Source organism: Bos javanicus, chromosome 11 (assembly GCF_032452875.1).
Source record: "Bos javanicus breed banteng chromosome 11, ARS-OSU_banteng_1.0, whole genome shotgun sequence".
NCBI lineage: Eukaryota > Metazoa > Chordata > Mammalia > Artiodactyla > Bovidae > Bos > Bos javanicus.
Window position 1 is genome coordinate 7592067 of NC_083878.1, and position 27604 is coordinate 7619670.

The 27604-nt window shown below is 45.7% G+C and overlaps 2 protein-coding genes across 4 annotated transcripts in view; one reads left to right on the forward strand and one right to left on the reverse strand.

Annotated features, from left to right (window-relative positions):
* Positions 1-2625: 2625 nt before the first annotated feature.
* Positions 2626-15466, reverse strand: MFSD9 (major facilitator superfamily domain containing 9). Its single transcript, XM_061431797.1, has 6 exons — positions 15184-15466; positions 14070-14157; positions 12893-12936; positions 9118-9247; positions 7185-7394; positions 2626-5611 (listed from the first exon to the last, which is right to left on the reverse strand). The coding sequence occupies exons 1-6, from the start codon at positions 15355-15357 to the stop codon at positions 4800-4802; spliced, it is 1458 nt and encodes a 485-aa protein (XP_061287781.1). The 5' UTR covers positions 15358-15466; the 3' UTR covers positions 2626-4799.
* A 564-nt stretch (positions 15467-16030) lies between these two features.
* The window catches only part of TMEM182 (transmembrane protein 182), a 66078-nt gene continuing 54504 nt past the window's right edge, over positions 16031-27604 (forward strand). For 2 of the 3 annotated variants that reach the window (XM_061431800.1, XM_061431802.1), the window contains exon 1: positions 16035-16269. In XM_061431800.1, the coding sequence (XP_061287784.1) occupies positions 16117-16269 (153 nt within the window). In that variant the 5' untranslated portion in view covers positions 16035-16116. Of the gene's footprint in view, positions 16270-27604 lie in introns of all 3 variants that reach the window. The other variant, XM_061431798.1, reaches the window with a different exon arrangement.

The window sequence follows — 27604 nt, forward strand, 5'->3', positions numbered from 1 at the left end:
AAAAAGAGAGAAGCACGGTTATTACATGTTCAGCATGTTTTGCATTTGTTACACAAATCACGTTTATGTTAAAACTGGCATTTCACAAGCAAGCATGAGAACTGTAGTGTTTTATTAGTTCCTGGTGCATACTTGACTTTACTCTTTCAAGAGAGATAGAAGGGTTTCTTTGTCCAGTTGAAGTAGCTTTGATATTATCTCTTGAGGCCTGAACACTCAATATTGATTTCTTTCATCAACCTGAACAGGTCAGGCTCATGAGCCTGACTGGTATTCTGGGGTTTTCCGTTTTTGTTTTCCCCACTTTTAGAGCAAAATGTGTAGCTTGCTGGTACTTTATTTTTTTAATTATTTTTTCAAGTCATCTTTAAAGCAATTTTTTTTATATTTTTTAATTTTTGTGGCCATAACTGGCAGCGTGAGTCCCAATCTCTGAATATCCAGAATAAATATGGATAAATGGGCTTCCCAGGTGTCTCAGTGGTAAAGAATCTGCCTGAAAATGCATGAGACACAGGAGACCTTGGTTCAACCCCTGGGTTGGGAAGATCCCCTGGAGGAGGGTGTGGCAACCCACTCCAGTATTCTTGCCTGGAGAATCCCATGGACAGAGAAGTGTGGTAGGCTACAGTCCACAGAGTCACACAGAGTTGGACACGACTAAGCAACTGAACAACAATCAAAATACAAATCTTTTTTCTAACAAGATCTTTACAGTCCACTTTTATACTGTTCATTAGTAATAGTTAACAATCTCTAATGTTCCTAATTATCTTTTCCCCTGGAGGAACAACACAAAACTATCTGAGAGTATCCACTGGCACACTTACAATGGATTGAATCAAGAACATAGTAGAAATTTTGTTAGTTTTGTTTTCAGTTATCTGTAAAATGGTGAGTTTAGATACTTGAGAAAAACAGATCTCAAGTAAAAATAATGTTTTTAATTAAGTTGGGCTTCCCTGATAGCTCACCTGGTAAAGAATCCGCCTTCAATGTGGAAGACCTGAGTTTGATCCCTGGGTTGGGAAGATCCCATGGAGAAGGGAATGGCCACCCACTCCAGTATTGTGGCCTGGAGAATTCCATGGACTGTGCAGTCCATGGGATTGCAAAGAGTTGGACATGACTGAGCAACTTTCACTTCCAAGTAAGTTAGTATTTTTACATCAAATTAGAAATAAATTCTACTGTGATGACCTGAAAACAATCAGCTCACCATCAGTATAGAATAAATTTCAGATTATGTATATACTGGATATGATACAGTTTACAAGCCAAGGGCTTGTGGTTTTTACTATCAAGATGTATTTTAGAATGTTGTTGTTTAGTCATTAAGTCGTGTCTGTTTTGCGACTCCGTGGTCTGTAGCCCACCAGGCTCCTCTGCCTATGGGATTCTCCAGGCAAGAATACTGGAGTGGGTTGCCATTTCCTCCTCCAGGGGCTCTTTCTGACCCAGGGATTGAACCTGGGTCTCCCTCAGCTCCTGCACTGCAGGCAGATTCTTTACCACTGCACCACCTGGGAAGCTCAGGTTGGCTTTTACTGTGGATTCTAAATGAAAAGCTCTTCTCTTCGAGATGCCTAAAATTTCGCCAAGTGGGTTGCCTCTCACCCAGACAGATTGCTCCATATTTCACACACGTCCTCAGGAAAAGATGCCTTCTCAGTGTTCTGAATGTTCCATAAATGTTCCCTGCCAGGTAACACAGGAAGGGCACAATGTACTGGACACTTGGGAGGAGCCTCTCAAAGCTGGCAGAGCTCCGCCAGACCAGACACCTGAGTGGCACCGTAGCTCCTCCCAGGTCTCCCTGAAGCCTCTGGGACTCTCCCTCCCTTGGTCTCCCTCCAGCCTCACGCCCCGCTCTCCGTTGGCTGCTCAGCCCAGACTACTCCTTCCCCTGCTTCCAGCTGGTCCTCCTCCCTGCAGCCAGAGGGGGAATATGAAGGCCCCTGGAACACCATCCAGCATGAATGCTTAGGGCTCCCAGTCGTGTTAGCACACAAGGTTACCCTGAGCCTGGCAGGTAAGCCCTTGGTGATTTAACCCTGTGCTGCTCAGCTCTGGGTGTGCGCTGAGCACCTGGGGCTGCCCTGAGGTGCAGGGCAGGCTCTGGGCATCAGGTGACTCGAACATGGAACCAGGGCAAAGGAGCCCCTCACTCCAGCCCCCTGCTTCCATGCTCCAGGTATAACCCTCCACACCTCAGGATCCAGGAGGGCCACAGGTCCCTGGGTGTGGAGCCGGGTACATGTCTCTGCTAGCCAGGCACACGCCACTCCCTCCCTGCTCATCGCTCTGAACATGTGAACAGGTGGACAAGCGCGCAGGCGCGCCTTCCTCTCTGGAAAAGGCCAAGTCTTTTGGACGCCCGAGCCCCGTGCTGCTTCACAGAATATACCAGCTCTGCTACACAGTGCTGGACAGGGGGCCGTTTCGTTTACAAACTTCTTGGGCACATTCAATGTCTCTGAAGTGAGATTTCATCATGTCATCATAACAGTTAATTTAAGTTGAACCAGATGTAAACTTCAGGTATTTTTGACATATAAAAACTGCAATTTCATGTGGTTTGACCTAACGCATTGCAAAAGATGACAGAAGATACTCAAAATTAAAAAAACAAACAAAACACAAACTTTGAGCAGATTTAATTTCCCTGAGGCCATATTATAAACAAAGAGTGCCCATCAGACTGGGGGTGGTTTTCAAACTTCACTGTGCAAACAAAGCAGCTGGGTGTCTTGTGCAAATGACTCCCGCAGGCGTGGGGTGGGCCAGCGTCTGCATGTCCGAAGAGCTCCCGGGACAGGAAGTGGCTGGTCCCTGGCCCACACTTCGAGTAGCAACATGTTAGACTATCTAATATAAACATCTGAAAAAATCACGGGAACAAAACACTATAATTTGTAGTAGTAGAGAATAACAAAAGTGTCTGCTCTCCATACTGAGATCAATTTTTAGGATTCTCAGTATTTCTATGTCTCTAGTTCGTTATAAAACCTCATTAAGTGTACAGGCTTTAACTTCAAAAGTAAAGTGCTACAGTTTAAAAAAATAAACACATGGCTAGATTTAAGAGCTTCTCAGAAACCTATTTCTGAGAGTGAAGAAAAGACAATCTTTGGAGAAATTCTTTTGAAATTCTCCTTCATCGCATAAACCCCTGATTATATATTGTTCGTTTGAGTCTAATCTCTGTGACAACTTGGTACACTTACTCAGAGCGAGGCCATTTTATATCATATTTTGGTTTCCTCAAAAGCACTTGTACAAAAGTTCACACTTAATAAGAAGCTGACGTTTTTCTTGTAGCTAAACAGGAACAAGGACAATCTTCAAACCTGCAGTTAATTCTTCATCATAAATATTTGAGTTTACTCAACACACAACGTCTGCAGCTGCAGAACAATTTTTTTCTGCTCTGCAAGTATTAAAGTTATAACAAATTAGTGTATTAAAGCATCATTTATAATTACACACATCAGGTGGAAGACTGGAATCCAACCCTAGCAGACTGATTAAAAGGACCGAAAGGAATGTGAGCTCTGGGGGTCTGTGTGGAGAGAGGAGGCCCCTAAACCGTCTGTACCAGTAACTGACGTCACCTTGGAGAGTCAGCGAGTGCTTGCAGTGTCCCGGGCATCTGTGCTCACCCTGCTTGAGGCCGCTGGAGGTGCCCAGAATGTTTCCCTGTAGGTCAACACAGCGCTTCTGTTCTCAGGGGTGATGTCAACATGAAAGTGAGGAAATGATTTTCAACAAAGACACTGTAGCACCCGTGACACGGCCTGAGGCCAGTCTCTCTCTTATCCTGAAGACGTTCATCTGAAAAGCATTTAAGTGGTTTGGTTTCTCCACCAGGTTCTTTCCCCTCTTTCAGGAGCAGATAGATCATCACGCCCAGTCTCTGGGAGATGTGGCTGCAGGCAGGCTCAGGCCTCTGCAGGGCAGGGGCCTCGGGGACCCTGGGCACAGGGGAAGGGCTCCTAGGACTGGGTTCCCCTGGTATACAGTGTGACTGCCGAGAGCCGCGGGACGTAGAACCCATTGTATGTGATCACATGATTTTAACAGACAATCCAAACGCGTTAGCTATTAATAACCACCGAGTCTCTGACTTTTACTTTAATCCAAACCAGCAGGTCTCAGAATGAGCCTTTCTCTACCTCCAGGAGAAACTGGAGAGAGGATTCACTAAACACACCAGATTCCAGGGCCTCGCCTGGGTCCACGGGCTCAGATGGGCATTTCTGGTTTTGAGCCAGCTCCCCAGATGGAACGCTGTGAGGCCCTGAAGAAGGGACAGACTGGTTTCAGTAGAGCAGCTTCTTCTATCTCCGGCATTTTGGTGGCAGAAAAGCCTCCTTGGAGCTTATGGAACTTCACCTGACATCCACATCCAGCTGACCAGCATTTCATTTATGTTTCCTTATTTTTGTTCAGCAGGGAAATCCCTGCGGTCTCTCCCCTCCTGGCACGTGTCCTGCTCTGTGAGCCCACCACCATTTCCCCTTGAAAACCCCGGGCTCACCGGCCAGATGAAGAGCAGACTCTTAGGGGAACGCTGATTACCCTCCCCTCCAGCCAAGCTCAGCTCCCATCTTCACGTGTCTATGTACTGCTTTGATTCTACCTGTCCTGCAGGCCTGACGGGACACCCACGACCAGAGCTTCTTTTTGGAGAGAAGTCATTTCTCTTCACCATCGATCCTTTCCATAGCACCCATCTTGGGGCCTCTGCCCACATCCACACACCTCTGGTATTGTTTCTTCCTGCTGTCTAAATCCACCTACTCGCTTTTTAATTGATCACCCCCTTGGCCACCAGAGTGAGGTCTGTTTCGTGACATGATGACAACAGCCACGAAGCCTAAGGCCGCCCCCAGGCCGGGAGGGCCGCAGGGGCTCACCTCCTGGGCCACCCCCGAGAGGATGGGGGCGAGGACCCGGCCCACGGCCGTCACCGACTGCCCCATGCCCAGGAGGCTGCCGCCGGCCCGCACCCCGCCCACGGTCAGCTGGAGGTCGGTGATGCAGGTCCTGCCGATGGCGGTGGAAAAGGACAGGAGCACGGAGCAGGTGACCGCGACATCCAGGCTGCGGGCCGAGGCGAAAAGCAGCAGCAGCATCGACGTGAGCACGCTGGAGTGCAGCAGGAGCCGGTAAGACTGGTGGCCGTACAGCCGCAGGAGGGGCCCCAGGGTGAAGCCGGCCAGGACGCCCAGGGCGCTGCCGCAGCTGGTGACATAGCCAGCAGCCCTGGGCCCCATGCTGAAGCGCTCCTCCAGGGCCAGGACGAAGTTACTGTAGTACAGCATGACAGCCACGGCCATCAGCAGGCGCACCACGAACACGACCCACAGGGCGGAGAGCACCAGGCTCCTCAGGCCCCACAGGGTGGCCAGCACCTCCGCCCAGAGCAGTCTGGCCGGCCCCTTGCTCACTGGGGTCCCCTGGGGGCTGGCTGGGGTCCCATGGGCACTGGCTGCCCTCTGCACGGCAGAGTCTGTCTTTTCCCAAAGCGCCTGGTTCCTACCCCGTGGCAAGTCATCCTCTGGACCGCTGAGTTTTACTTCACTCCATGGAAACAGCCAAACGAGACCTGTCAACACGGCACAAGATATGTTAGAGCCTCAGAGAATCCATGCAGGGCCTCCTCGGGGGGAACCACTACTCTGTTTTCCTGTATCAGTCCACTTACTAGGTGGATTTTTGAAACCTATTTTTAACCATTCCCACAGCTACTTAGGCTCCATTTTGATATCAGAATTCTGCTATTCACCTTAAGAAAGAAAATCAACTCTGAATATTCTTTGGAAGGACTTATGCTGAAGCTGAAGTTCCAATACTTTGGCCACCTGATGCGAAGAACTGACTCACTGGAAAAGACCCTGATGCTGGAAAAGACAGAAGGCAGGAGGAGAAGGGGACACAGGATGAGATGGTTGGAAGGCGTCACCGACTCGATGGATTTGAGTTTGCTTAAGCTCTGGGAGTCGGTGATGGACAGGGAAGACTGGAGTGCCGCAGTCCACGGGGTCACAACGAGCTGGACACGACTGAGCAAATGACCCTTTCTTTCACACTCAAACCTGCCCTTCTTGGACATCTTTCTGAATTCATCCCCGTGGTTTTCAGCCCTTCATCACCACGTGGACCGATGCTGCTCAGACCTGCCTGGGGCTGTTCTCACCAACAACACTGATGCCTGTGGTTCCTCGAAACACAGTGTAAGTGGGCTGGGAGCTGAGGGACAACTGATTCATGCAGAAAACTAGCCACAGAGAACGTGGGCCTGTGAGGGCTTTTCATCTGTCCTCATCCTTGATAAAGGGCCTTGGACGTTTCACAGAATCTTGGTACAAGTGCAAAAGGACTCTTGTTGATGAACCAAGAGGAAGAGTGTAATTTAAATGATGAGAAAATGATCACAATCACAGCAACTAATGCTGACTGAATGCCCTTGTCTTTGTGGACTTTATTTTCTAACTGTGTACGTACTGGGGGAACAGAACATAAGAAAATAAATTGCTGATTTCAGAAGTGCTACCAAAAAATTGAGTTATTTTAGACAAGGATCAGGGAGGGCCAGTCTAAGGAAGTAAACATCTGAAAATTGAACGATCAGCCAAGAAACAGTCAGTATAGATACGTGAAAAGAATACTGTAGGTGGAGGAAAGACTGGATTAGAGTCCTCCTGCGAGAAGCCGACATTTGTTGGGGAGGCAGAGGGTGGCCGGCCCACACCAAGTGGGCGTGAGACAGACAGACAGACCCACAGGCACACACGTGACAGGAGCCACTGAGCGGCCCCCAGCAGGGCTGATGTGACCTGACTGTCCTCTGTGAGTAATGAGTCTGTCTATCCTAAGAAAGGGCTTCCCTGATGGCTTACTAGGTAAAGAATCCTCCAATGCAGGAGACACAGGAGATGCGGGTTTGATTCCTGGGTCAGGAAGATCCCCTGGAGAAAGAACGGCAACCCACTCAATATTCTTGCCTGGGAAATTCCATGGACAGAGGAGCCTGGTCCATGGAGTTGCAAAGAGTTAGATACAACTGAGCACGAACACAATACATTCTAAGGAAGACACTGTAATGAGAGAAAGTGGGTAAGACTGGTTGGGATAATCACATCAAGCAAACCACCTCCTCATGATTGATGTCAACTTACCAGCATTGAGAACGAAGACAGAAGAGCAGACGAAGGCCGTGAGATAAAACCCACCGTCCAGCTCAGCCAGATACCCGCCGACCACTGGGCCCAAGATGAAGCCCATGCTGGACGCCGTGTTGAACTGTCCCAGCACCACTGGCCGTTCCTCCTCTGTGACCAGATCAGCGAGCAGGGCCCTTGAGATGGAGAGTGTGTGCTTAAAGATACCTGCGAGGCGACAAGAAACACGTCTGTGCATTTTCCAACCAAAAGCACCTCACTTGGGATCCTGAGCTTCATCTCGTCCCTGATGCGGTTCTGATCTCAGTTTTTCGTGACCCTCTAAGGTAGCGGTCTCCACCCTCCAGGATCTAATGCCTAATGGTCTAAGGTGGAGTTGATGTAACAACAATAGAAATAAAGTACATTAGAAATGTGATGTGTTTAAATCACCCCGGATTCATCTTGTACCCCTAATGGAAAAGCTATCTTCCTGTCCCTGATGCCAGAAAGGTTGGGGACCTTTGTTGTAAGGCCTGTAGGTCCCATCCCACTGTGGCTGGACTCCTGGCCTGGCCCCAGACCCGAGTGGGCCGCCTGCATCCGAACCAAGCCCCTGGAGCCCTCAGCTTGTCCACCTCCCACTAGGACATTCCAGGGTCTCCAGCCATGTCTGCGGTCCAAGTGCAGTTCATGGTGGTTTCTATGTAGAGACTGACCACTCTTTATTTGCTCCGTAAATGAACAATTCCCACATGCCTTCTGAAAGCCCAGCACTCACCGTGACCCTGAGGATAACGGAAAGAACAGAGGGCAAGAAACCGAAATAAAACACACTCATCCCTGTCCTCACAGAGGCTACATATCATTTTACACACACACAGAGACACGGGAGGGTGTTAAGTGCTATAAAGAGAAACAGAGCAGGGGTATGAAAGACTGAGAGCGACTAAAAGTATAAAACACTAGATATGGTCATCTAACCAATGCCAACTTTCTACCACAAGCAACTTGGGAGTCTGTTGCCAAACTGAAAGCTGTGACCTGCCTTATTGAGAGATGACAATGTATGTAATAACTTTACATCCCTCAAGCTTGAGTTGATTTAACAGATGTGTGTCTCCATCTGCTGAACACCCACACACACTCACACGTGGATGGATGCTAAAGCCACAGGCTGTCCACTGTCCTGACCAACATATGGGGTCCTGACTGCTGCTGCTGTCTCAATTTGAGGTCAGGAAGCCCAATTTCAAAACTATAAGCTCACCGATGGAGAGAACTGCAACTGTGCTGCTGGCCGAAGACATGTAGGGAATTCCTACTGACCGGATGCAGAGAGAGGTGGACCGCAGCAGTCAGGTCCTATGACTGAGGCATGTGTGTTCATGATGAGGGGCGAGGAGGGCTCGAAGCTCTGTGAGTGCAAGGTCTGTAATCCCAGAGCAGTCAGAAGAGCCTGGTGGTGCCGAGTGCTTGATTGACAGCAGCTGCCGGTGTTACAGTCCTAACTGCTATCATCATGATAGGCTCTGCACATAAAGCCTAACCAGGGACTTCCCTGATGGTCCAGCGGTTAAGAATCCACCTTGCAGTACAAGAGAGATGGGTTCAATCACTGGTCTGGGAAGACCCCACATGCTGCAGGGCAATTAAGCCCTAGAGCCCCAACTACTGAAGCCCACGCACTTTCGAGTCCATGCTCTGCCACAAGAGAAGCCACTGAGATCAGAAACCTGCACACCCCAGCCAGAGAAGAGCCCCCACTCTCTGCAACTAGAGAGAGCCCGTGCAGAGAAAAGAGACGCCGTGCAGCTAAAGATAAATAAATAAATATTAAAAAATAAAGTCTGATCAAAGAGGCGCTGCTAGGCAGGAACAGGCTCTCTCAATGCAGATGCATAAATTGATTGTTTCTGGACGGACACCCAGCCACAGGGCGAGAACTCACCCGCAGGGACTCTAGCCAGGGTGAACAGGAACACGTTGGTAGATGCTCCGAGCAGAAGGTAACCCAGGGCGCTGCACAGGATGCACACCAGTAAGGAAGACCGTCTTCCAACGACGTCGCTCCAGCAGCCCTGAGGAACGGGGGGCGGGAGAAAGTCTCTGACTCCTCGTAAAACCACCTGGCCACCCTGGAAACGCCCCAACACGTGACCCCGTGGAAATCACAGGGGAACCGGGTTTAAGATCCATAGATCAATTCTGTTACACCCCTTGCCACATAAGTTATGTTCTCCGGCCTTTCCCATGTGGAATGGGAAAATACAACACGGTTTTGTTTTTTCAACAGCCTAAGATATCAAAGGAAGCATCTATGATGACCTAATAACAAAGAATGGCTGTGGAGATGGTGAAGGATAATTTCTAAAGCCTCGTTTTGTCTTCATTCTCAATACTATGCAACTTAACTTCTTAGCAACTATATTCATGGTTTAGAAATTTAGAAAACACTGAAAAACAAAATGAATATAAAACCTCGTAATCCTGAATCTACATTTTTTTTTAACAGTCCCTTGAGACCTGATCATTTCTTCCCTTTATACTTTTTAAAAAACATTTATACATATACTTTTGGCCGTGCTGGGTCTTCATTGCTGCACAGGCTTTTCTCCAGGTGCAGAGAGCAGGGGCTGCTCTCCAGTTGTGGTGTACGGGTTTCATACTGTGGTATCATCTCTTGTTGCAGAGCACGGGCCCGAGGGTATGGGCTTCAGTAGCTGCAGTACAAGGCTCACGATCTGGGGCTCACAGGTTCCAGAGAACAGGCTCCACAGTTGCAGTGCACGGGCTTTGTCGCTCTGCGGCATGTGGGATCTTCCCAGAACAGGGCTTGAACCTGTGTCTCCGGCATCGGCTGGTGGATTCTTCACCACTGAGCCACCAGAGAAGCCCCCTATGTTTTTAACAAAATGCTCATCCTATACATTCCATTTTGGAACATGCTTTTCCAATTAACAGTATATCTTGAACATCATTTCATGTTGTGAAAAAGTTGCTTTTATCTTTCCTCACTTTTCAACGGCTTTTTAGTAATTCTCTCCTCTTTCAACGTGGGAGAGGTCACTGGCCTCCCGTGTTCATAAAGCATGATGTCATCTGGCAGTCAGCACCGTGGGCGAGGCTGTCCGGGTTCAGCTCCCAACTCTCGTCATTCCACATACGGCCCAAGCATCAGTCAATGTAATCACACATACAGGTATATCTCTGAGGTCGGTTTCTCTACCATAAAGTCGGAGTAATCATATCTGCCTCAGCCACTCCTCTTCCCCATTGACACTTGCTACATGCTTTGAGTTAAAATAAATCATTAAAAACCCACAACTCCCAGACTGGTGGTTGAGACTCGTTATTATGAAGATTAAATGTAATAACGTGCTGAGAGTAGAGCCTGACGTATCACAGATAATAACTGCTGGTCATTTTTATTAAAATACACATATGAAAAAAATATTAAACCTCCCATGATTTAGCAAACCTTTTCTTCGAAAATATTTATTTTTAAAATTAAAATGTTTTTATAAAACTTTTAATTAAAATATGTACTTACAAAAGTAGTGGTTAAAGAGGACACTTTAAGTAGGTATTCCTTTAACTGAAGGATGTCTAAGGAAGCTAAGCTAAGTCACTTCAGTCGTGTCCGACTCTGTGCGACCCCATAGACGGCAGCCCACCAGGCTTCGCCGTCCCTGGGATTCTCCAGGCAAGAACACTGGAGTGGGTTGCCATTTCCTTCTCCAATGCATGAAAGTGAAAAGTGAAAGTGAAGTCGCTCAGTCGTGTCCGACTCCCAGCGACCCCATGGACTGCAGCCTACCAGGCTCCTCCATCCATGGGATTTTTCCAGGCAAGAGTACTGGAGTGGGGTGCCATTGCCTTCTCCAGTCTAAGGAAGGGTCTCATTAAATGACAGCTGAGATCTATGAAATGTGCTTTGTAAGCACTACTATCATAAAGCAAAGGATCAATCTGAAAAACAGGATTGGGCCGTGCCTGGCAATAAAAACTCATAAAGCGCTGCTGCGTTCCAGGTTCTCTGATAAAGGCTGCTGATAAACACACGTGAACAAATCAAGCCTGGTCTGTATCCTCAAGGAGGTCAGAGTCCAGTAGGAGAAAGGCATTTAACTGGTCTAGTATACACATGCATGTGAATGCTCAGTTGTGTATGACTCTTTGCCACCCCATGGACTGTAGCCCACCAGGCTCCTCTGTCCATGGGATTCTCCAGGCAAGAATACTGGAGTGGGTTGCCATGTCCTCCTCCAAAGGATCTTCCCGACCTAGGGATCAAAACTGTGTCTCCTACATTGGCAGGCGGATTCTTTACCAATGAACCGCCTGGGAAGCCAATATACACACACATATAAAGTATTTTGGTATGGAGTTCCCAAAGACAACAGAAAAGATATTTACTAACATGTATCCCAGACTGTTTTCTAATGAGAAAGAATATGAAATATGACGTGCTGCCCTACAAGCAAATGCACTGGTTTCCTATACAGTTTGATACTTGCTATCTATTTACTTTTTTAGATCATTAAGGCAGTGGCAGATGGCATGGAGAGAAAAAGCACTGAAGAGTTTAGATGTTGAGATTAGATAACCTTGTCAAATGACTTAAACTTTTTAAGTTTTAATTTCCTCCTCAATAAAAGGCAGACTACTAACTACTTCCCTGGGTCATTTTAATGATTAAATGAGAATATGACTATTACTACTATGCCAATTTAAAGCATGAAACTGTAACTAAGATAAATCAAGGAGGAGCTGTTTAGTTATCTGAGAATTCATAATGGAATCTCACAGGATTGTTCTTTGATGTTAAAATAGATTTCACACATGAGCCACTCTGGGGAAGCACAGTGCTATACAGCTTGTCTCATTCGAGGTGAGACCAGTTATTTAGACCAAGGTCACAGCTGATCAGTCCCTGACTTCTCTGTTTGAACTGCATGAACCTCCGGAGGCCGAGGCCCCAGGACCAGTGTTATGTAGAGGGCAGACAGAATCAGTGAAGGATTCTGAATTTCAAGCCACTGCACGGTCAGAAGCAGGCATGGTGGGGACTGCCGTGGAGGCCCAGTGGTTAAGACTCCAAGCTTCCAACACAGGGGGCACCAGTTTGATCTCTGGTCGGGAAACTAGGACCCCACACGCCCAAACAGCATGGCCAATAATAAAAGAAGAAGTGGGTGGGGTCGGCGAGATCAGCTCTGGGTCTTTCTACTTTCTGTGGTCAATGTCCAACCCATCACTGCCAGTGGCTCCTCTGTCAATACACTTAAGTTTTATAACTGATAAGCCATGTCATTCAAAAGGCACAACTTCACAGAGAATCCTAGGATCTGAATGGATTTGATGACTGTCAGTTACTTGAAACAAACAAGACTGGTCATAACGTCTGTTTGCATCCTCTTCTCCTAGTAAAAAAGGAATCCTGGGAAGAACATGTTATGATTTAAAAAGCAGGCACTCACTCTGACTCAACCAGGTCCTTTCAGATTCAGCCATCCAACCCCTTCAGGCCTATGTCTTCTCAGAGGTTGACTAAGGGAGAGAGATGACCAACGCGTTTTTCTTGATCTAAGGACACTTAGGTCCTCGCCATCCACACACTTCCTTTTGGGTAAACCTCAATCCATGATTTTTCTACAGCATGATGGATGGCCCTCAGAGGCATGGGGGCTTTTGGGATGTGCTGCCAGACGAAGAGAACTTACCACTAACGTGCTGGAAAAGAGTTGCAAAATGCCATAGGAGGAGCCTGCAAAAAACAAGTGACATCCGTAAAATAAGCTAGATTTGCCAAGAAGGTGGATAAAATTAATAGAAAACATTAGGAGAAAAAGACCATTTTAAAAAGGAAATGACCCCATACTTTTTTCAGATGGAAGAGTCAGGTCATACAATGTTTAGCACAGGTCTTCAGAGTAAAATTGAGGGAAAGCAGAAAAGAGACCGAAGGCCGAAGTCACCCTTAGGGATCTTGAGACAGTGCTTCTTACCCTGCGGGAGGCATGTACACAGGAGTAGAAATCTGAATCCCACAAAGTCTCGACCAAGTCTTAAAATGTAAACATTACCTCCTATGTCTCTAACATTTCAGTTTTATAAAATGCTTGCTTTGTAAAGAACTTACAAAGTTTTATGGAGTGCTTTCAGCTCCATCCTATCACAGAATACATTCCTTCTGCTCTTCAAAGACCCCTTCCCTCTGCTGGGTGGGCCAGTATAACTCAACATAAACTTTTCCAGGGAAATACAAGCCATAGCATGGCTCAGGAGTTTCCAAATATTACGTACAAAATTCCCCCAACACGTCTACTCTTCTCATTTGTGAATGATCAAAGGCTGTGAGTTTTTATCAGTTTCTCACTAATTAGCAGAATCCTACCCCCACTGTTCCCTGGCTAAATTGACAACTTCTGAATGAAGATTCTATGCTGTACAGAGAGAGAAGCTCTCTAAGGTGTTCTGGTGGTGGTGAAGGAAGCCTGTAAGCAATCTGTTCCTCGTGGTGTGATTTCTGTAGATCATGTCTCTCTGGTCTCCCATTAGGTTACAGGTCCCTGTAGGCAGGCGTCAATACCTAACACTTATTAACAGGTATGACCAGAACCCCTGGAGAGACTCAGTAAGTTACCTGTGACGGCACTGGTGGGGCAGGGCATGGGGGTGAACTGTACCGGGAAACCTCTCTGAATATACGTAGTTCAAGAAAAGATGAATCACATTTGCTCCAGGGTCAGACTTTGAAATATTCTGAAAATTCATCTTATACGCTTTTCATTTTACCTTTGGATATTACTTAGCTAAAAGACTGATTTGTTTCCAGGTACTCAGTTCAGGGGGCTTAAAATTCAGTCCTCTGAAAAGGTGCAGGATTAACCTACTCACCTACTATCCCAGCAACCGTTGGACTTGCTCCAAGAGACTTGACATGAACGCTCAGTAAAGGGACGACCATGCTCACACCAAACAAATCCTAAACAACAAATTGCTGCTTAATGCAAATTGGAAACAGAGGCCTGGGTATTTTCAAAGTGGAATCCTGATTATAAACTGATTTTTTTTTAAGGACAATATCTAAATTTTTGAGCAAATAAGAACTCATAATTACATTCTACATTAAGATACACTCATCTGGTTAAAGGTATGGAGAAATCCATATACAGTGTGTTACAACCATTGCCATGACTCTCCAGTCTGGTGCCTGACTAAGGTTAGGGTGCTGAGCTCTCCTGAGCCAGGAGAGAAGCAGGAAGACATTCTCCTCCTCCAACCTCAATGCAAGGTGTTCAACAGTCTGTAAAGTTTAATGCATGCTTCTTAGCACAGTTGTATCTGACTCTTTGCGACCCCATGGAGCATAACCCTACAACGTTCTTTGTCCACGGAATTTTGCAGGCAAAAACGCTGGAATGGGCTGCCATTTCCTTCTCCAAGGGATCTTCCCCACCCAGGGATCAAACTCTAGCCTTTCAGGAATCCAAGGCGCATCTCCTGCATAGGCAGGCGGATTGTTTACCACTAGCGCCACCTGGAAAGCTCTGAAAATGTACCTAATTCTGCCCAAGCGGGGTTATCAACAGCGACTTTCCTACATGGCCTAGTAAAAAGGGCCTGTGTGTTCCTACCACACCTGTAGCCACATTGCTGGGGGACGCACCTGTCACAGCATCTACCACCCGGGGTCACCCTTGTGAGTGGCTCGATCACCGAGTCACACCTGAGCCTGGTGCTGGAGAGTCTTAAATCGCGGGGCTGGGGTGAGGGTGAGGGCGAACTGGACCCCGCGTGGGCGAGAGGGGCAAGCTTCCTCTGTGGCCAGGTGCAGCGTGAAGGGGGAGTGCGGGGCAAGAAGGGACCTCAGAGGTAGGGAGGTATCATCAGGCGTATCGCAGGTTTCCAGTCCTCGAACAGCCTGGCGATCACCCAGGATGTGCAAGGAAAAGCACCTTGGTCGGGTTCCAGGTCGCCGACGCAGCCCGCTAGCCCCGCAGTTACTCACCAGGAAGCCTACCAGGTAGAGGCAGAGCAGGAAGCGGCGGGCTCGAACAGCCCCGGAGCCAGGAGCCCCTTCCTGGGTCCCTGTCCCGGGCTCCTGCCGCGGTCTCCGTGTTGCTGATACCAAACCCCGGTCCGGAGCCATGCCGCTGGTCTGGCCTCCCGGCTCCATGCGCATGCGCGCGGGGGGCTGCGCGCGGGGGGCCCGCCCTCGGCGCGTCGGCCTCTCCCCCCCGCGGAAGCGAGCGGCTGCGCCTGCGCAGAGCCGCGCGCGCCGCTCACCTTCTTTCAGGGGCGGTGTTTCCGACGCAGGCGCAGTGAGGCGGGATCCGAGTGGCCCCGCGGGTTCGCGCCCCACCCAGAGAGTGGGTGTGCGTGCTGGACGCGCCAGTTTTGTGATGGTGATGATGATGCTCTGCGCACCCTGGGGATAAAGAGCCCGCTTCCCCCTCCCATTGCCTGGCTGGAGGGGATTGCGAGGATGAGCTTTTTAGCTCAGAAGTGACGGGGTGTCCGACGGGATCGTTCTTTGGCGGGAAGAAACTCAGACTGGGCGTGCCTAGTAGTCAGTGACTGACCTGGAGAAAGAACCCTTGGCCCCTCCCAGCTTCGTTTTTCCCACTTGAAACACAGGAGGACCCAGTGTGGACCAGCCTCCTGGAGGGTGACGAGTCTATATATTAATACAAACACCGCCCCAGCGCTTTTTCTGGGACCTGCGAGGGCGGCTCACTTGTAGAACATTCGCTGCCGTCTGTTTTGGCAACGTGGAGCCTCCTGGTTTGGAGGTTTTTTATCCCAGGAGGGCTGACCTTCCACGAGGGGTGGAGCAGGAGTTCTGCTGTGTTGGGCCGTGAGACCATCACCTGGATAGTTGGGCTTCCCGAAGCCACCAAACCGTCAGGAAGCCCAAAGGGACCTTCTCCCGGCTGAAGTGATGGAGCCGGGAGTACCGAGGGCAAGTTGGGTGATCGTTGTCCAGTGGAGTGAGGAAGGACTGCGTGGAACGTTCCAAAAACAAGGAAACGAAGATAGAACTGTGGAAGAATCAATTTCTGGACTCCTGAAGAAAGACTCATACTTGCATGAGGTAAAGACCCCGATCAGCTGATGTTTAGGCTGAGGGCAAGGGAAAGAAGAAATAGGCAGAAAGCAAAAAACAACAACAACAACAAACAAACCCAAACAAAAACAAAAAAAAAAACCCACACACAAAAAAACAAAAGCCCCAAACAAAAAAATCTCATTTATGAAATCAGTGTCTCTTGTTATTCCTGTAAGAGGTGTTTTCAGCAATAAGATGATTAAAGGACACTTAGTTGCAGACTTCTTTTAAAGACGTGAAGAGTTTATATGTTAATTATCATGCTGTCCTCAGTTTGAATTAGGTCATTAACGTTACTACTATTTCTGAAATAAATCTCTAGAAAAGTTTCCTCTTTTAGATAAAGAACCTTAGCCTTAAAAAGAAAAAAGAAAGAAATAGTAAAATAAAGACAGAAGCCACAGATACCAGCTATGACTTTGGGGCTACTTCCAGGGTGAGAACTGTTGAAGTTTTGCATGTTTTCTGTTGTACATGTGGGTGTTGGCACTTGCTCACTATTTTCTTCTGTCTTCTTCCAAGTATAACTTTACAAGTCCTTAAAGTTTAATTTTAGTAAGTTTTTAAATTAATAATTTTAGTAAGTTTAGCTTAATTTAGTCTTTAGGTAACAGAAAATTCAGTAAGACTGAATTTGAGCAGTAATGTATAGAGCCAGAATGGGTACAATGACTGTTGCGACACTTTCCCTTCATGGAGTTGTTTTATGAAAATTGAAATGTGAACAGAAGGATGCACTTGGAAGCCAAGTAGCCAAAGAACGGACTGTGCCGGTAATCCGTTTATTGGTATCAGCTCCAAATACATGCATCGTTGCTCTGTTGTGTGATCCTGGCGCTGGATTCTGTAGACACATCTCCTTTGCTAGCTGGCACGATGTGAAACTCTGTCTGAGGGACGCTGCATGGGGAAGGAGCTTCCCTAACACTAAAGTGCTTTTCTCTCTTCTTGTTCCTGCAGTGTGTGGTTGACTTGTTAGACATCTAGTGGTCCGTAGCCCCTGCAAGGTTCAGTGACATGCAGCACATTCCCTGGGCATCCCAGCTGGTTTCCGGGAGAACCTCCCAGGTGTCCCAGCTAGTCATTTCCTGGCCATTTCCACAGGCACTGCTCTGGTAGCCTCCCAGTGATTTGCATCATTTTCCCAGCTGAATGCAGTCGGTAAGCACAAGATATAAGAGACATCTGTATTTGGTAGAAAGATATAAAACTGTATTCATAAACCACATGGTCATCTATGTAGAAAACACTAAGGAAGCTACAGAAAATTTTACTAGAACTCATAAGGTAAGGTTAATGAGGTTGCAGAATACAAGATCAATATACAGATTATAATTTTATTCCATATGCCATAAAGGAGAATGAAATGGCAACCCACTCCAGTGTTCTTGCCTGGGAATTGCCAGGGACAGAGGTGCCTGGTGGGTACAGAGTTGGACATGACTTAGCAACTAAACAATAGCAACAAATGCTACAAAAAGGAATTAGAAACTAGAGTTTAAAAATCCTTTTGAAAACATGACATGTGAAATGGGGATACATTTGACCAACAAATGTGCAAAGAGACATTCCTCTTTCTTTGGACCAGTTGGTGCCTGTCCTTCTTAGGGGTATGCCAAGAAACCTGTAACCGTTCTGTTTATACCGTAGCTTTGAAAGATGTTGCATATCGCCACTGGTTAAAGATGAAGCTTACTTACAGATTATAAAATGATAGATACTCTAAGCCCAGTGTTCTCACTTGAAATGAAAATCCACTAGATGTGCAGCTGGACATCACTCTCATGGGATGTGGAGGCAAGAGAAGCAGACACAAACATGCTAATGTTTATGCTGCTCACTGTATTATGAGTAATAAAGTCTTTTGTTTCTGATGCAGGCGTCTCGTGTCTTCTGCTGGCACCTATGAAACTGTAGTAAGCTAACTTAATTTTTAAACGGGGTAAGATTAAAGACTTAACAAAAACCTGTACACTGAAACTGCAAAACATTGCTGAGAGATATGAAAAAGTACATAACTAAATGGAGAGATGTATACCATGATCATGAACTGGAAGACTGAATATTATTAAGATTAGCATTCTCATTTATAGTATGCTGCATTGGGATACAACTGTTTGTCATTTGAATATCTATAGATGAAAAGAATATACCAAGATTTGGTGGCATATGGAACAATAATGGGAATGTGTGATGCCACAACCAATTTGGAAAAGAGATTGAAAATATCTTAAAGAGTTAAATATACACCTACCAGATGACCCAGCAAATGAGATATTTACCGAAGAGATAAAGGAGCATATAGTTAAACAAGATTTTGTACACAACAATTGATACAAGCTTTATTTGCAATAGCCCTAGACTAAACACAACCCAAATATCTGTCAAGTGAATTAGTGAACAAGTTGTGGTATTAATACTTAGCAATAAAAATGAACTATGAATTCATGCTACATCATGGATGAATCTCAAAATAGTTATGCTGACTGAGGAAGCCAAATGAAGAGAATATGCTATATAATTCCATTCATGTAAAGATTTTAGAGAACTCTGGTTTCAGTTCCAATGTGTAAAGAGCTTGGCAGTTGCAGCTCCCACACTTAAAATGAAAAAAAAAAAAAAAAGATGACAGAGTGAAAACCAGTAACTTTTTAAGTCCAGAGTAGTGTGTGCTCAGTCATGTCTGACTCTGCGACCCCGTGGACTGTGGCCCTCCAGGCTCCTCTGTCCATGGGATTCTCCAGGCAGGAATCCTGGGGTGGGGTGCCATGCCCTCCTCCAGGGATCAGATCTGGGTCTCCTGCATTGCAGGCCGAGCCTTTACTGTCTGAGCCACCAGGCACCTGGGAAAAGGATAATGAGACCGCTCGAGCACCTTGCGTGTCTTTTGGTCTCACGTGGGAAGCAGGGAGAAAGCTAAGAAATGCTTCTGGAAGTCACCATCCAAGCTCACTGAAACACAGAGATTTAATCATAAGGTTATAAAAGTCCCCCCACCTTAGGAAACTATAAACAGGGCTTTGCTATAGTGACAGTAAACTACAGCTGAGAAAGATGTAAGACAGAGACCCTATTTTAAAACAAGTTTCTAGGGAAGTTCAAAGGCAACAGGGAAGGGGGGAAAAAAGGGGAACAAGAGGAAACTGAAGTCACTGGCACCTACAGTTATGAAAATATTAAACAGCTAGCTCCAACGCATATTCGCATAAAGCCTTATGCTAAAAGCCCAAGCACCTGAGTTTTTAGTACCTAATACATACGTTCAACTTTCAGGAAAACAATTACAATTTTATTAGAAGAAAAATAGTTTTAAGAGACAAAGCAGGCATCAGAACCAGACTCAGATATGACAAAAATCTTTTAATTATCAAACAGGGAATTCAAAATAACTAATTACTGTTAAGAACTCTCATGGAAAGTAGATAAAATATGAGGACAGGTGGGTAATATAAGCAGATACAAAATATCTGAGAATGAATCAGAAGGAAATGATAGAAAGCAAGACCATTGTGATGGAAGTTAAGATTGCTTTTGATGGGCTCATCAGTGGACTGGACTCAGCCAAGGAAAAAATCATGGAGATTGAGATAAGTCGATAGAAGATTCCCATACTGCAAAGCAAAGACAAAAAAAAGAAAAAATTAATCAGAATGTTGAATTGTCAGTCAATTTCAAAACATATATACAAAATTGGAATACTAAGGCAGGAGGCAGATGGACCACCCCCATCAACCCAGGGTAAAACAACTTGAGATTCATTCTCTATTGACTGAAACTCCAAGACAGGAATAGCAGGGCAATTAAGGGAGGAGGCTGAACCCTGCACAGATGGCATATTTCTTGTTCCCAAAGTCAGGAGACCTTCCCGGCCATACACACACAGAAAAGGCTTCTTGGAGGCCAAAGGGGAGTCATGTCAAGTGATGTTCTACCCATAGGCCTTTTCAGTAGGATCCATCTTGGCTGAGAGATGTGTGTGCACACATGGAAGGATGCTGCTGCTGCTGCTGCTAAGTCGCTTCAGTCGTGTCCGACTCTGTGCAACCCTATAGACAGCAGCCCACCAGACTCCCCCGTCCCTGGGATTCTCCAGGCAAGAACACTGGAGTGGGTTGCCATTTCCTTCTCCAATGCGTGAAAAGTGAAAGTGAAGTCGCTCAGTCGTGCCCTACTCTTAGCACCCCATGGACTGTAGCCTATCAGGCTCCTCCACCCATGGGATATTCCAGGCAAGAGTACTGGAGTGGGGTGCCATTGCCTTCTCCGTGGAAGGATTCTAAGATATATCAAATATGGACTGTGATGGTGGTTTAGTCACTCAGTCTCGTCCGACTCTTGGTGACCCCATGGACTGTAGCCTGCCACGCTTCTCTGTCCATGGGATTTTCTAGGCAAGAACACTGGAGTGGGTTGCCATTTCCTTCTCCAGGGGATCTTCCACACCCAGGGATCAAACCTGGGTTTCCTACATTATAGGCAGATTCTTTCCAACTGAGCTACTAGGGAAGCACAATATGAACTGTGAACCAGGCAAATCAGAATGATTGGCCAAAGGAAACTGGAAGAAATGCCCCATAAAATTAATTCAGACTACCACGAGGGCACAGCTCAGGAACTCTCCCTCTGAGTGTGCCCGTGTGTCTGTCCACATGAACTGTTCTCATTTTCCTCCTAATAAATACTTTACTTGCTTCACTACTTTCCATCTTTATGGAGATTCTTTTCTGCAAAGCTGAAGCGCCAGAGACCTTGGCACCGACTGCTGGTCTAGTGGCTAGAATTTGATGCTTTCACTGCCCCGACACAACCCCAGTCTTTGGCTGGGAACCCAAGCCCCACTCCAAGCAATTGTAGGTCTAGGCCACCTGAGATCATATCCAGTAGAAGGGAGAGAGAACAATTATTTAAAGTAAAAATAGCCTCACATTTTCCAAAGGTAATGACAGGCAACTGTACACACAGGTACATCAAACTCAGAACAGCAAGCAGGATAAATACCACCCCCCGCCAACATAAGATACATCATATTCACAAATGCAGAAAACCAAAGAACAGCGTCAGCATTCCACTGGATCTAGAATTCAGCTAGATCAGCAGGATACCCGTTCATATCAAGATCACACTGACCGCCGTCTGGGCCATAAAATAGGCATTAACGATCTCAAAAAAAGAGAAACAACATAAAGTATGCTCTATACCCCCAATGGAATTAAACTAAAACTTGATATCGGAAAGTAGCTGGAACACTCAGAAATATCTTGAGATTAACAGCACAGTTCTAAATAACACATGGTCACGGCTGAAGTCTCAAGATAAAGAAGCATTTTCAACTAAATGAAAATGAAAATACAACTTGTGCAAGTTGTCAGATGCAACACAAACATGCACTTAGAGGGAAATTTGCAGCTTTGAGTGCACGCGTCAGAAACAAGAAAGATCTAAATCAGTAATAAGTGCTTCCACTGTAGGAAACCAGAGTTAGAGCAATTTTATTTTCTTCGTTTAGAACCAACTCCCTGATCTGTATAACATTCCTTCTTCCTGAAGGCTTTAACATTTCTTATCTTCTGTGCTGGCAATGAATTCTCCCTGTCTTTATAGTATAGCTAGGCTTGATTTTCCCTTCACTTTTAAAGGATGTAGAATCTGAGATGAAATGTGGGTTTTTCTTCATTCAGTCCTTAAAAGATGTCACTCTGTTGTCTTCATATTTGTGTATTATGTGATGATGTATCTGCTGTGTTCTGTGTCTTTTTCTTCTCTGGGCTGTGCTTAGTCGCTCAGTCATGTCCGACTCTTTTCGACCCCATAGACTAGCCTGCCAGTCCCCTCTGGGATTCTCATGGCGGGGATCCCTCATGGGATTTTCCAGGCCAGAATACTGGAGTGGGTTGCCATGCCCTCCTCCAGGGGATCTTCCCAACCCAGGATTGAACCCAGGTCTCTTTCATTGCAGGTGTGTTCTTTACCAGCTGAGCCACCAGGGAAGCCCAAGAATACTGGAATGGGTAGCCTATCCCTTCTCCAGGGGAACTTCCTGATCCAGGAATTGAACCAGGGTCTCCTGCATAGCAGTGGATCCTTTACCAGCTGAGCTAGCAGGGAAACCCACTTTTTCTTCTCTGGCAGCCTCTAAAGATTTTATCTTTTTCTTTGATACCCAGCAGTTTGAATATGATCGGCCTACTTGTATATTTTTTCTTTCTTGGTTTTAATCCTGCTTTATTTGCACTGAGCTTCTTGGATCTGTTCTTAGATGTGTCTCTAGTTTAGGAACACTTTCAGCCATTATTTCTTCAAATATTTCTTCTGCCCCATTTTCTGTCTTGTACTTCCGGGATTTCAGTGATATGATCACATGATCTAATGCTATTGCCCATTAGACCTTGAATGATGTGTTCTGTTTATTTTTTTCTTTCACCTTTTTTTTTTCTTTTTTGCATTTTAGCTAGGATAATTTCTGTTGATTTGTCTTCAAGTTCACTGGTTTGTCCCTTGGCTGTCTTTAGCCTGCTGGTGAAATTGTCAAAGACATTCTCCACCTCTGTTACTATGTTTTGGCATCTAGAATTTGCATTTGATATTTTACTTATAGTTTACATCTCTGCTAAAGATGCCTATCTTATCTTACACATTGTCTATCTTTTCCAGTATAATTTTTAACATATTTATCAAAATTATTTTAATTCCATTGTGGTATAGTTTCAGCATCTCTGTCAAATCTGGGTTTAATTGTGATGATTGCTTTGTCTCTCCAGCCTGCATTTTTTCTTTTTTTCCAAAACAATATCGTTGTTTAGTGGCTTAGTCATGTCTGGACTGTAGCCCACCAGGCTCCTTCTGTCCATGGGATTTATTATTAAGATATAATTTGCATGCTACCAAATTGGTAGTTTTGATGGACATTTGGGTTGTTCCCAGTATTTGGATATTATGACTCATTCTGCTATGGACATTTGTGTACAGGTTTTTGTATAAATACATGTTTTCTTTTCAAAGTGGGGCTTCTGGATCATTTGGTAACTCTATGTTTAAACACTAGAGGAACTGTCAAACTATTTTCTAGAGTGCCTGCACCGTTTTATATTCCTACTGGCAGTATATGCTGCTGCCGCTGCTAAGTCGCTTCAGTCGTGTCCGACTCTGTGCGACCCCATAGACGAAAGCCCACCAGGCTCCCCCGTCCCTGGGATTCTCCAGGCAAGAACATTGGAGTGGGGTGAAATGAAGAACATTTCCTTCTCCAATGCATGAAAGTGAAAAGTGAAAGTGAAGTCGCTTAGTCATGTCTGACTCCCATCGACCCCATGGACTGCAGCCCACCAGGCCCCTCCGTCCATGGGATTTTCCAGGCAAGAGTACTGGAGTGGGGTGCCCACATCCTCTTCAACACTTATTTTCCAATGATGGTGGATTTACATTTCCTTGACGGGAAGAGTGTAGGATTTTGTGTGGCATTTCGTGATCATCTTTTCATGTGCTTATGGGTTATTTGCATATCTTCTCTGAAGAAATGTCTGTTCAGACACTTTGCCCATTTCTAAACTGGTTGTTTATCTTTTTATTATTGAGTTGTTAGAGTGCTTTGTATATTCTAGATACAAGTCCTTTATCAGATATATAATTTGCAAATATTTCTCCCACCCTGCAGGTTACCTTTTCACTTACTTGGTAGTTTCCACTGATGAACAAAAGTTCATTTCATTATTGTCCAGTTTATCTAATTTTTGTATTACTTGTGCTTTTCTTGGGTTATATAAAAAAATCATTGCCTAAATCATGGTCATGAATATTTATACCCACGTTTATTTCTAAGCGTTACATGGTTTTAATTCTTACATTTAGGCCAGTAGTCTGTTGTGAATTATTATTTTTTGTGTATTTTGTGAAATAAGGAGAGAGTGGGTCATGGCTAAAACGTCAAGGACACTTGGTGTGCTTATAAAAGCTAAGTAGTCTTTTTTTTGACTAATGTTCTATTTGCCTTTAAGACAATTTCCTTAGACTTTAAATGTTCAGATGTTTGAAATAGATTTCACAAGTTACACAAGTTTCATTGGGGAATGGATCCGTGGAGCTGCCCAAGCTACCATTCTGGAAATAGAGCTCAAGCTGGTTTTTCTTGCTTTTTACATGTCCCGTGATATTTTGTTGAAAGTTTGGCATGCTGTATAGGATACTAGGTAGTGAAGTTATGCTATTAATACTACACACACACACACACTTTTCCTTCGGCTAGTCATTCAATGTGAGGATATGTGTTAACCGGGTCCAGGGTAGTGTGAGGGTGGTTTGTTGTTGCCATGGTTACCCCACTGCACCATAGGACCGACGTTTCTCTAGCTCAGTGCTTCTCGCCTGAGGGTGACTTTGCCTCCTAGGGATATTTGGCACTGCCTGGGGCATGTTGGAATTCGGGGTGTGCTACTGACATCTAGTGATTGGAGACTACAGGTGCTGCTGAATATCCTGCGACTCACAGGGCAGCAACCCAGCTTCCACAACAGAGTCACCCCGTGTCTGCCGTCCATGGTGCCGAAGGTGGGAAGCACCGCCCGAGTGCTACATTATGCTTAAGGTGCGGGCCAGTTTGCTTCACCTTTTACTTGCAGGAAAGGTGGCAGAATGCTCTTTCCAGCTTTCTAAATTTCAAGATGGAAATGGAAGTCTTACTGATTTTGTCACATTGTGTTATTTATTTGTCAACTGATACTGAGCTGAGATATGCCCAGAGCATCTCACTCCTGACTTTGTTTCCCTGTTCTGGGGTGATACATTAGGGCCCCTTCCTTATGACTTCATTTAACCTCAATTACCTCTTCCACAAGTCCTAAGTCCATGGAGGTTAATGGATCAATAAGCCCAAGGCTCCTAGAATAGTGCCTAGGACACAGTGAGTGCTGTGTGTGTGCCCGGGGTGTTACTGTTTTGTTGCTGTTGTCATTGTTGTTATCTAGCTTTTGTGCTATTTGAGTATCCTGGTGGGTTCTAACTTTATCCCTTTGTTCAGTCATGTCTAACTCAGTCTATGGCGACCCCATGGACTGTAGTCTGCCAGGCTCCTCTGTCCATGGGATTCTCCAGGCAAGAATACTGGAGTGGGTTGTTGTTTCCTCTTCCAGGGGATCTTCCTGACCCAAGGATCGAACCTGTGTCTCCTGCATTGATAGGCAGATAGACACTTTTACCACTGGGCCACATGGGAAGCCAGCTTTATCCCTTAGCACGTGTATGGTCAGATTAAACAGGGACCTGGTTGAGCAGGACGTGAAGAGAAGGCTGAAGTACCTGCAGCAGTTCTGACTGTGTTCACATCAATGCAACACCAGCTGTTTCCCCAACAGAGACCTGGGGACACTAAGGTTACAGGGACGTGTCTCCCCGCCCCCCTACCCTTTCCTGAACTGGATTGTCTTTCCTCTGCGGGTCCACTTGAAGTGGCTCACAGACCCTGGATTCATCTGAGCCTTTTATATGTCTCTTCTTGGAAAAGTCTTTGGAATGGAAATTTTAAAAGTCCATATTCATCTTGATAGGTAAAGAATGACCCAGTGACAAAGGTTTTTAAGGGGAAGGCAACATACCCCAGAGGCAAGGATAAATAAAAATGTCTTTCTCTAAGTTAAGACTCAAATTGTGTATGCAAGATTCATGCAAAGCGCTTTCACAGCCTAGGGTCCAGAGAGGGGAATCTTCTCATTCACAAGGCTTCTGGTATAGGGAGTATAATGTATTCCTTCAGAAAGAAATACAAGGAAACAAAGGGATGAGTAAGTTAAAATTGCCATCATTAAATCTGTATTTGTTTATATAATACATGCATTCCTATAAGTTACATTTTTTCATTTCTGCTTTCATATATCAAAAAATTTCTCCTTTAGTCCCCAGTTTAGTTTCTGAAGTGGTGTGTGTGTGTGTGTGTGTGTGTGTGTTGATTTTAGTCAAAAGCAGGTTTAAAAAAAAATAAGTTTCAAGTTTTTTTCCCCCTTTCAAGAGTTAATGCGCTTCAGCACACTAATGGAGTTCTTTGGGGAACTGAACTTGGAGCTGGGCATCAGACCCCTTTTCAGTGTGGAAGATAGTTGTGTAATATAACTCCCTTTGTGTGAGTTCCTTGTGTAAGTAGCTCTCAATTCAGTGGAGTGTAAACTGCCCACATGAATGAGTGAATGAGCCTGTGGATGGATCCTGATTCGCTTACATTCAACGTAAGCTATTTATCAGAGCCTTAGTACTTGGATGACACCATCTTAGTTAAGGCTGTCAGCATCAAACTCTAAAAACAGCAAATCCTTGCACTGTAGTATTTGTGTGATAAAAATCCCAATGGACCTTATGTACCGTGGAATGCAAACTTTACCTGTGGCCAGCAGATGGCACCGTTCAACCCAATTTAATTCAACTCAATCAGATGGATATTTGGTCAGCCAAGTTTTTACTGGGAAAGTGAAAGTTGCTCAGTCCTGCCCGACTCTTTGGGATCCCATAGACTATACAGTCCATGGAATTCTCCAGGCTAGAATACTGGAGTGGGTTGCCATTCCCTTCTCCAGAGGATCTTCCCAACCCAGGGATTGAACCCAAGTATCCCTCATTGCAGTTAGTTGGATTCTTTACCAGCTGAGCTACCAGGGAATCCCAAGAATACTGGAGTGGGTAGCCTATCCCTTCTCCAATGAATCTTCCCGACCCAGGAATTGAACCAGGGTCTGCTGCATTGCAGGCAGATTCTTTACCAGCTGAGCTGCCTACTGAGAACCTACGTAAAGCTTTGTGCTAGGGTTAGGGATGTAGCAGTAAACAAAGACAGGACCTCTATCACCCCCGCAGGGTGTATTTGTTGTTCCTATACTATGTTCAGGATGAGAAGGCGTGTAAAAGTAATCTCATGAAATTACAGACCGTGGTCCTGTTGCCATAGTGTTGGATGGGGGAGGGAGCAGGGAGGACGACATACAAGACCCAAGAACCACAACACAAAACAGACTTAAAGAGGCCATTAGAGCCACAGAGACCTGCAGTGACGGCTCATGGGCAGTAAAAATCTGTGTCAGTAGTGATCAAAGGGGAACAATTGATTTTAGGGTCATCACTCAAGTCTATTGTCTGTGTCTAGGACTTAGGACCACAAACCGTTAAATGTAACCTTTAGGGCCAGGTGTGTTTAGAACTCAGAATTTGGGGGATTTTGGAAAAGCAGCAATATGTGTGTACTGTACATTACCTGACACCCCCACCAGCACACCCCCGTGGAGCCTGGTGAGCACTGTAACCAAACGCGTTTGTGCTTGTGCAATCAAATGTGTAAGAATTCACAATA

What these genes read in the sequence shown, in the direction of transcription:
- MFSD9 (XM_061431797.1), bottom strand. Translation starts at nt 15,357, where the DNA reads ATGCGCATGGAGCCGGGAGGCCAGACCAGCGGCATGGCTCCGGACCGG. An exon ending in TCTACCTGGTAGGCTTCCTG is followed by an intron (nt 14,158 to 15,183) that starts GTGAGTAACTGC and finishes TTTGTTGTTTAG; the next exon opens with GATTTGTTTGGTGTGAGCAT. An exon ending in TGTCTTCGTTCTCAATGCTG is followed by an intron (nt 5,612 to 7,184) that starts GTAAGTTGACAT and finishes CCGTGTTGACAG; the next exon opens with GTCTCGTTTGGCTGTTTCCA.